Below are 10,613 nucleotides of genomic sequence, written 5' to 3'. Positions count from 1 at the left end.
ATGGTGAGGATTCTCATGTTTCCATTGACCATTGACGTTGACCACATTTAATTTCTTCAAGGATTTTTCAGTTAAAAAATGAACCCTCCATAATTTGGTGCAGGACTCCAATTTCAAGTTCAAATCTACATACAATAGTATTTGAGATATAAGAAGAAGGTACATAAGAGGCATGTTATTTGACTTACATTTGCGCATGTGTCAAATGATTGTGGTGTTGACAATTTTACCGCAAGTGTGCAATAATAATTCGTTTCTAAGGGCGAATGTCTAACCCACAAGGAACAATTATTTAAAATTCTAATAGTAGCATTCATTAAGTATAAGAATATATACAATAATTTAATTTATGATATTGACATAAGTTTGCATGAAAATTAAATGAAAACAAAATAAATGAGTAAAATAATTCAATTAAGAAAATTGAGAATGACATTAATCCTTCTTACTCGTGTAGTTTTAATGAATGGACACATATAACATTCCATCTTGAATGACATTGATGCATTCCTCGCATACAAAATTATTAAGATTGTCTCTTAAATATCGATTTCTCGCATATTTATAAAAACTTTTTATCATTACGAACAAATGTTATAAAGCAATTAACATTTCAAATTTATTCTTAACATTCAAATATGTTAAACATTATCATTTATAAGGTTGAGTTAAGCTTAAAGTGCACTTTTTTAATACAAAGGATAAAAATGGTGACAATGGTATAAGTTCCAATTTGGTGTATTTAAATCTTCAAAGTTTTTCTATCTAATGAATTAGTTTTTCTTTAATAGGACTCTTCTTATGTTAAGTCCTAACATCCAACAATCCACTGGGAGAATCTGTTTTCTGTAAAAGAGCATGCTTTTTCTTTTATAAAATCTGCATAGAAGCTCAATATCCTATAAATATTGTTTACTTAGATCTGAGCTTATACTTGTTTGAATTAGCGTATATTTTGCTATGTTACAATCACAAGTACAATCTAGTTGGTATCATATCCACTTTATTGTGTTCTTCTTATGACTCTAAGCTTGACACCATGCTTGAAGTTGAGAACCATTCCATATTCCATTTCTACAGGCTTTTCCATGTTTAGGGAATGTCGAAACACATATTTCCTGTACAAATGAATGAGAGTAAGCTTGAGCTCTTGTAGGGAAAATTTCTGACCAATACATGCCCGAGGACCAATTCCAAATGGTATGAATGCATAAGGATGCCTTAGTTTCATTTCTTCACATTTGGGGTCAAACCTCTCTGGTTTAAACTTCTCTGGATCTGGAAAATTTCTTGGATCTTTTGCTAGAACTCCAAGAGCTAACCATACCCACGTTCCCTGCTCATTTACAAAACTGCATCAGTGATGACATGACTTTCAAAACCCTCCATCAAGTTTATACAATGTCTGTCAAGTGAAAGTGGAAAGTCTTGCACATGTACTAGAAGAAATTCAGACTAATTTATAGCAATGTAAGAATGAAACTATTTACAAATTAGAAATCATTTAAGGTATATGCTTTTTATGGTATGTTTGGTTTATGGAGTAAAAGGTAAGAAAAAGAGTAAAAAATGTGATGATTTTACTCGTTATTTGATTGAATTAGTTGAAGAAAGAATGTGTATGTAGAAAATGACAAATATTCTACATAAAACAAAGATGTATAACATGTGATAACACTTCTTATCTTTATACTCTTATAAGCTCTTATCTCCCTTGTTATTTCCAAAATGTAGAGAAAATAACTAACAGTGTAAACACTCTTTACATTGTTTTGTGCATATATTATTTTCTCTTTACATATAATCCTCCAATGATATAAAAAAGTTATACCTTTGGAAGAAGGTAACCTCCTATCTCTACCTCATTTGATGTTTCTCTTGCAACCAATGGGGAGACAGTGTAAAACCTCATGGCCTCTTTAATAACCTGCATTGATTAAATTGAGAATTTGACATCATGATTGGTTATTCATTGTAAACTCAAAGTATGAATCTTACATTTCAGCAAATATCAGTATGAGCTGACCTGATCAAGATAAGGAAAACTATCATGCAGATCTTGAGCAGTGGGAATCTTATGAGTTGGACCAAATTCATCAATCTCTTGAAGTAACTTTTTCTCAACTTCTAGGTGAGCAGCAACCAAGTAGACAATGGATGACAAGGTAAAGGCTGTGGTAGCTGACCCAGCAAGTAAGTGCTCATAAGTAACAGCACTAATGTATTCAGGTGAAAACACATTTTCTGATACAATCTTTGATTCTCTTGCATTCAAAATTAGTGATAAGAAGTTTTTTGAAGTTCGGTTCTTGTCCTCCATTCTCCTCTTCACAATCTCATCAAGACGACCACTCAGTTTCTCATTAATACTCTCTATTTTCCTGTCCATTGTACCAGCTATTCTCTTTAGAATCTGCCTAAATGGCTCCTGAAGTATTGGAGCAAGTAGACCAAGTATAATGGAGAAGGAACCAGACAAGTCCATCTTAAGTTGTGTTGTGGAGTAGATGTGTTGATTGATGAAATCTGATACTTCTTCATCATCATTATCCCCATCATCACCATTTTTCACACTGCTAACACTCTTGATTGATTCACAAACTGAATTGGGCTTAGAGAGGCCAAAGTTGACACCAAATGCTGCCTCTCCAATCACATCAGTTGCTAGCCTTAGGGAAAGATTGGAAAAGATCATGTCCTCATTTGGGGTGTCAAGATTTTGTGTTGCAGATTCTATGAATGATTGCATCATTGGCACTAAACTAGCCAAGTGTGATGGTTGATACACCGATAATATGGTGTTTCTCATGGTAGACCATCGTGAGTCCCTACACATCATCATTGCATGATCAATTTCTTTTCTATACTTTAATCTTGTACATCAAACATTGTTCTCACCACAGGACAAAGATCTTGGAAAACCATTGGATTGCAAGGAATCTTCTATTGGTTAATAAACAACATTTTTATAACTTATTACTAAGAAGGAGATTTTAAGTTTAATTTAACTTCATAAATCGACTTATAAGGTGAGTTTTGCATAAAGATGAAATGTCTCAATCTTTAGTCGACGTGTGATATACAATACTTATATAATATGTAAAGAAATATAATTATTTGAAATATCTTCTAATATGTGAAAAATATGCTTAATTATTATCCTTTATGCATACCTGGTGAAGAAGAGGCCTTTTTGATGAAGAGGTGAGGCAGAAATAGGAGAGGGAATGCTTCTGTTTGGAATGTCTTTGAATTTCTTAATTCCCACCTCTTTACATAGCTCTGGATCTGCTACCAAGATTAGTGGTTGTCTTCCCATGTGAAATCTGCTCCATTAAACAAGTAGGAACAAGATCATTTACAGTAAAGTGAAAATCTTGGAATAAAGAATTGACAAAGTTGGTGAGAAGGGACAAAAAGCAATTATTTTATATGGATTGATAAGCAGGAAATGAAGTAGCAATTATTTTATCAAGCATTATGATTCTATGATAACAATGTTCATGTATACAATGATGCAAGAAATTTAACACACTTAATCAACTTAAAAATATTTTAAATAAATATTTAACTGGAAAAATGGTATATTTTAAATGTCAACTCAAACCGCGTAAACCCAACAAACTCTTTATTAAAATAAACTATAAATAACTTTATTACTATATTCACAAGCAGAATTTAAGTCTAACTCAATTTTTTAAAACCAACTTATAAAATAAGATTTGCACGTGAAATATCAGGATCTCCAATATTTAATTCAATCACTTTTATTTTTGTTTTACACTTTTATCACTATACCTACTTCTTCCCAGGAAATATGCATGTCCCACCACCACCACCATAACACATACCTTCACAAGTCAACCATATATAACCCCATCATTACATGACCAAATATGATCCACACCCAACACAATTTTGAGGCTTTTGAATTTGATATATTCAAAAGTTGGATATAATGCCAACAATAACAGCTTTATTGAGGGAAGGAGAAGAAAATGAGAATGAGGTTAAGAAATGAAATTGAGGATGATTCAGTGATAAGATAGTTAAACTCAACTTCTTATTATTGTTATTATGGTGTAAATGAGTAGAAAGTAGAAACCTGTAAATTGGGCCATATTGCTTGGCAAGGAGTGAGAAGACATCAGGGCCATATTTGGCCAGCAAGGGAAGGTGTCCTACAAGAGGCAGAGATGGTGGGCCTGGAACTTTCCTTAGCCCCCAATAGGGCCCATAAAGATAACCCAATAACCCTCCTAGTAAAGCAAGCAGGGTGATCATGGCTACACATGGAAAAGGATATGAACATTCCAATTGCATGAACACCATTTTTATTTTGGCATGAGAGGGATAGAGAGTGAGGTTTTGGTTGTTGAATTTGAAGGGGTGGTGGTGGGGTTGTAGTCTCACCTTCATGCTTGGGGTTTTATATTGTGGTGGTGGTGAGAAAGGATTATGAACATTATGAACACCAACATCAAGAGTGGGGATGCTATTTTGTCCCTTAGTGAATCATGATAACCAATTAGATACACTGTACCCAATACATTACCTTTTCTTTATTATTATATTTATATAACACAAATATGAATATTAAATATTTGTGTTATTAATTTTTTTGAGTTAAAATATCTTTTTCATCCCCTTACTGAAAGGTGAAATTGGTTTTGGTCTTCCGTCCAAACTTTAGACTTTGTGAATACTTGTAGTAAGAAACTATTAGAATGAATTCTTATTAGTATTTTTTAAGTGACAAACGAATCTTCAGTGTAATCTGAAATACTAAAATATTTCATGTAAATGTTATAATATTATAATATACTAAAATGAGCAAGAACTCATTCTAATAATTTTCTTATTACAACTATTCAAGATATCTAAAATTTGGATAAATTTGGACTAATGACAAAAATCAATTTCTGGACGAAAAAAATATTTATTTATTTTTATATAATTTCTTAATCATTAAATGTATTTAGGAATGTTAAAGTAGCTCTATTAGAAATTTTATAACTCTCTATTGGTTAGAGATGTTAAGTATTTTTTGTTCATAACTTATTTAATATAGGGTACAATTAAAAACAATTTATTATAAGTTCACTCAATCCACTTATTCATTATAATTTGAAAATATTGTTGATTTGAAACACGGGTATTAAAAAGTGAAATTCCTTTTTTCCCATCTTAAAAAAAAAAAGTATTTTTCAAACTCAAATTACTTAAGCCCGATTGAATTGTAAGATTGAATCCATTTTAACATTCTTTAATATCCTTTATAATATGAGAAATCCTTTAAAATAAAGAACATATTTTTTTGTCCTATAACTCACTAGATCAAAGACTCATATTATTATGATTAGCATAAATAAAATCTGATAACATGTGAAAGATATTTAAACAGAAAATATATTTTGAAATTATATGATGAAAGCATCAATCTAATGATTAAGTAAAAAAAAAATGAACTTGGTCCATGAAATGTCAGTTGGTGATATATATGATTAAGTTGGAGACAAAAGTGAATGGTTGTGACAATGATTTAGAAAATCTGAGAATTGAAAAATGGATATTAACATGAAATAAATTGACCAGAATCACATAGTGGATTATGTGATTCCTATGAGCTCATAAACAACCACAACAATGGGGTGTTGTGTTGGAGAGTGTTTAGTCACATGGAGAAAGGACAACCAACAAGATAATCATAATATCTTAATATCTCATTCATTAAATGCAATTTTATTTAATTATTCAACATATTTTTCAATTAGTAATTTAAATTTGTTTTCAAATTAGAAACCAAAATTTTAATTATTTTAAAATTTATTTTGATTTCTAATTATTTTCAGTTCTAGTTCATTAAATAATTTGTATTATAATATATATTGGTCTAGACTTGACTTTGGAAAACATGAAGAATTTATAGTGAGAATCTAGATGTATCTTCTTGGATACGATTAAAATCTATCATACCAAACTCTGTCCCCCAATCAGAATTTGACTCCTCAAGAGTCCTTAAAAAAGATGTTTTTGTTTTGTCTATATATAGAGGGAGAAAGTTGCACTTTACACTAATTCAATCTAAAAAAAATAAATTATATATTTACCAAAAACAATAAAAGAAATTATAATATAATATAATCAAATAAAAGATAAGCCTGTAATCACAATATAGCAAAGTTGAAAGAAAAAAAACACACAATAAATTTTTTTTTAAAAATAAATTAACTTAAATATTTTATTGAAGTTTTCTACCAGTTTATTTAAAAAATAACTTATTTCTAATTTAAGTATAAATTGGTTTATCTTTTGAAAAAATTATCTTCTATGATGATTAACTTAATAAAATTTTGGCTAAAGGTTCATAGACCATTTAACTGTGCTACATCATCTGGTATTTGATATGTAATTTATATCATATTTGGTAGATGGTCTCAATAGATTGTCTAGTCTCTTAGTGTCTATAGAGATATAAATTATTTGGTGAAATTGTCTAAATGGCTTTCTAGTTTAGTAATGAGAAGTATTGTTCATGTGTCTTCTTTGTTAGTCCAGACACGTTTTATGAGAGTCGGTTATAATGGTGTTGTTGTATAAATAGAATATTTAATCAACAGAAGCCAACATTTGAGTTGTATTTGAGTGAGAGTTTGTTGTGTGAGAGAATCTGTGAAGTTATAATCTCTGAGTTAAGTGAATTATATGTAATATAGTGTATGATTACATAGAGAGACAATAAAATAAATAAAACATATAAATCAAGAGGATATATCACTTGAGCAAGCTAAGGTAACTTGAGCCAACAAAGATAGCTTGAGCAAGTTAAGGTGACTTGAGATGTATTTATTAAGGAAAGATGATGGTCTTGCTCAAACTCTCGATTGTCGTTTGAGTGATTTCTTGATCGCTCAAGCGACTCACTCCTATTTAAGATAAAATTGGTGTGATATTCTTCTTACTGAAACACGTTTAAGTGTCACTTGAGTGACATGATCATAACTCAATTGACTACTTGGTCACTTAAACAATGAGACTCTACATCCAATACATGTTCTTGGCTTTGCATCTCGCTTGAACAAGATTAGTTTGCTTTGCATACTCGTGGCCCCATAAATTACTATCAAAAGCTAGATTAACCTACACTCTAAAATTTTTCATGTAGCATGTATCAACACATAAACTTGAAATTAGCTCAATTTAGCACCAACCATAATTTCATTAATGATAGCAATTTCTTATACATATTCTTCTTAAAATTTCTAATGTTATCTATTTCAATTACTCAATTCACTAATGAGATTAGATCAGTTCAAATTTCAAACAATATTTTCTATTATAGTTTACATTTCATTTTTAACACCTTATTTTAAACTTCCACATGCTAAGATCTTAATTCTAAAAGAAGTCGTAACACATTTGTAGAATCTAAACTCTAATTAGGAAAAACTTCAACCTTTCTTACTTTAGAACTTGTCTTTTAACCTAATAAACTTAGATCTTTGAAATTGGTGGTGAAATGTGAGTGTCATGGTGGGATTTTTGGGCAACGGACAATGATATAATCCTCTTCCACAATTTCTCATAAACATAAATATAATAATCTCTGTAGATAAGTTTGCATTCTTACATCAATAGATCATACTATTGAAAAATGAAATAATGACTTGTGAGAAATTTCTTTCTCCCTCCATTTCACGGGTCTCATAAAAAGGATAACTCTTTATTAAAATTTTGAATTTTAAGAATAATTTTGAAAAAAATAATATATATATATATATATATATATTATATGAAAGAGCTTGTAATTTTTTATATTTATGAATTGTATATACAGAAAAAAAAATGTAAAATAATCTCAAATATTAAAAATATTTCAATCTTAACTTCCTAAATCTAAATAATAATTAAATATGTTTTATATTTATGTACAAGATGTTTTCGAAAAAACTAAAAATTAAAAGTTAATTTTAATAAAAAATATGAAATAAATATTCTGAAAAATTAATTACCTATTATTCTACAAGAAAAAAAAAATCTATTGAATAGCCTGTGTGTCTCTAGCAAAAAAAAGTAGAGGTGGCAATGCGGGCTGTCCCACCCCGTATAAGCCCGTTTCGCACTTGACCCGCAAAAAGTGGGCCGGGTTGGCTCGCTCTGCTTAAAATTTGCGGGCTGATTTTTCTAGCCCGTCCCGCATAAGGGCTGATTTTTATTTTTTTAAATAAAAATTTTGAAATTTTTTATTTAGATGCATTAGGTAAATTGTCTCATAATATTATTTTCATGAGACATGCATTGTATGATGTTAAAAATTTCAGAATGTGAAATATGAGACTATATGAAAAAAATATGGGAGATGAAAAAGAAATTTATACATTTTAAAGTTATGTTGGTTATGTTGATCAACCCACTCGTCCCACACAGACGACAAATTATACAAAACAAATCTAAACGAGCTAGTGGACTGAAATATGCAACCCGCCCCGTATTTTTTTAGAGGGCCGCAGAGCGGCCCCTACCCACTTCACTTTTCCCACCCCTAAGAAAAAGATTGTCATGGAGAACTTAGAGTGGAATCCATTGCATCATTATAACCAATAGGAACATAAAGCATAACATGGTGGAATATTTGTGTAGTGCTTTCTCCTATAAGACTCCTTAATTGGTAGAAGGTTTATCTAACTCAAACTGAACCATGACATCTGTATTTGGAAAGTTGAAATCTTAAAATTTCATTTGTTTTAATAAGTTGCGTATTTAGAATAATTGTTGAAATTTGTAAAAAAAAACACACTAAAACAAAATCATTAAATTAAATATTATTTTAAATATTAAAAAATTACTAATATTTAAAGTAATTTTTGTTATTAATATAAATTTATAAATAACTTCTAAATTAATATCTAAATTAACCACCAAAATTTTAATTATTAATATTATAAATTTTAAATTAATTTTTACAAAATTAATAAAGACTAATTTAAAATATAAAGTAGTTAATGACTAAAATCTTCATAATTATATATAAATTTAAAATTTATTTTATATTTTTTTATTAATAACAGAAATTACTCTAGATACTATTAATATTTTTAATTTATAAAATAATTTATAATTTAATTAAATAATAATTAATTATTTTAATTTCTAAAAATAATTTTTATTTAATAATTTTCTTATATAAAAAATCTAAAAAAAATATCATTAAAGATTATAATTTATGAGTATTTCTTAATGATTTTTTATTCCTTTCAGTTTCATACTTTTTTTCTCATGTAAAAGCTTATCTTTTGTTACATGAAATTAATTGTTTTAAGAGTTATTTGGGAATATGATTATTGAAAAAGTAATTTTAATAGTGGTCCAAATACTCTTTTATAATGGTATCATAATATATAACACATCTACAATGAGATCAAGAATCCCTATTTTGAAAGCAAAGAGTGCCAAATTGAGCTCCAAAGTCAAACATGCACTTAAGAAGACACAATATTGTATGAAGTGGTCCAACCCTACACTTGGCAGCTAATTAAATTGCAAAGCTTGAGAGGTGTGGCTGTAAACAGTGGCAATTGATTAAAAAGAAACATAATGCACTTTTAAAAAATTAAGCATGTACAAAACTTATCTACTTTTCTCATTTCACAACTCACTCTAGTTAACACTATAACTATACTTATGAATCTTCTTTCAAAAAAATTCAATTTCCTTGTAAAAAATTTGATATTGAAAAGGTTAATCACTACAATAAAATCATTAAATAAAAATTAATTTTAGAGATAAAAAATAATTAATTGTTATAATGACTAAATTATAAACCATTTTAGAGATTACAAAAAATTATTGGTTTCTAAATTAGTTTCGATTATCGATAAATAGTTTCTAAATTGGTATCTAATTAGCTACCAAGATTTTAACTATCAATTATTTAGATTCTGAACTTGGTAGCAAAAACTTTGGTAAGTAATTAGATATCAATTTAGAAACTATTTATCAATAATAGAAACTGATTTAAAAACCAATAATTTTTTTAGTCTTTAAAATAATCTCCAATTTAGTCATTATAGCAACTAATTATATTTTGTTTCTAAAATTGATTTCTATTTAATTATTTTATTGTAGTGAATCATGTTGTTAATATGAAATGTTTAGTTAATTTGTTGATGATTAATATTTATTGAAAACTTGATTAATAATTTTTTTTATAAAGAAAAAAAAATAAATAAAAAGAAATTATTAAGTAAAGACGGTGAACAAATTTAAATATTTAGAGATTAGAACCACTTCTAAAACTAAAATGAAAGTCAGATAAAAAAAATTCTGATGAAATTTTTTCTTTTTTGATAATTTTTTTTTATATAAGTGAAATCTTGTAAGAAAAGTTAATTTTGAGACTTTCCAAGAAAATAATAATAAATAAAACACATTTATAACAAGTTGGTTGGTTGAAATTTTATAAAGAAATTAATTTGAGTTATTGCATTTTTTACATATAGACTAGATCAATTTTTTTACAAAATACTAAACAATTGGTGTTTCACATGTTGAAGGGCTTATTGGTTATTTATTATTCTTTTATTTAAAGTATAACACTAAAGTTTCATTTCACT

General features: G+C 28.3%; 1 protein-coding gene across 1 annotated transcript; it reads right to left on the bottom strand.

The window, feature by feature from the left end:
- Positions 1 to 844: 844 nt before the first annotated feature.
- Positions 845 to 4,435, bottom strand: LOC137816648 (cytochrome P450 711A1). Its single transcript, XM_068619881.1, has 5 exons — positions 4,106 to 4,435; positions 3,174 to 3,326; positions 2,027 to 2,828; positions 1,832 to 1,927; positions 845 to 1,336 (listed from the first exon to the last, which is right to left on the bottom strand). The coding sequence occupies exons 1-5, from the start codon at positions 4,417 to 4,419 to the stop codon at positions 1,004 to 1,006; spliced, it is 1,698 nt and encodes a 565-aa protein (XP_068475982.1). The 5' UTR covers positions 4,420 to 4,435; the 3' UTR covers positions 845 to 1,003.
- Positions 4,436 to 10,613: the final 6,178 nt, after the last annotated feature.

This window comes from Phaseolus vulgaris, chromosome 1 (genome assembly GCF_000499845.2).
Source record: "Phaseolus vulgaris cultivar G19833 chromosome 1, P. vulgaris v2.0, whole genome shotgun sequence".
Lineage (NCBI taxonomy): Eukaryota > Viridiplantae > Streptophyta > Magnoliopsida > Fabales > Fabaceae > Phaseolus > Phaseolus vulgaris.
Note: the sequence above shows the minus strand (reverse complement) of the source record. Positions and strands in the feature narration are given on the sequence as shown.

Bases quoted from the DNA above. Each gene is read 5' to 3' on its own strand.
- LOC137816648 (XM_068619881.1), bottom strand. From the start codon at position 4,419: ATGAAGGTGAGACTACAACCCCACCACCACCCCTTCAAATTCAACAAC. The intron at 3,327-4,105 runs GTTTCTACTTTC...TTAATGGAGCAG, and splicing joins CAATATGGCCCAATTTACAG to ATTTCACATGGGAAGACAAC. The intron at 1,337-1,831 runs GTATAACTTTTT...GTAAATGAGCAG, and splicing joins GAGGTTACCTTCTTCCAAAG to GGAACGTGGGTATGGTTAGC.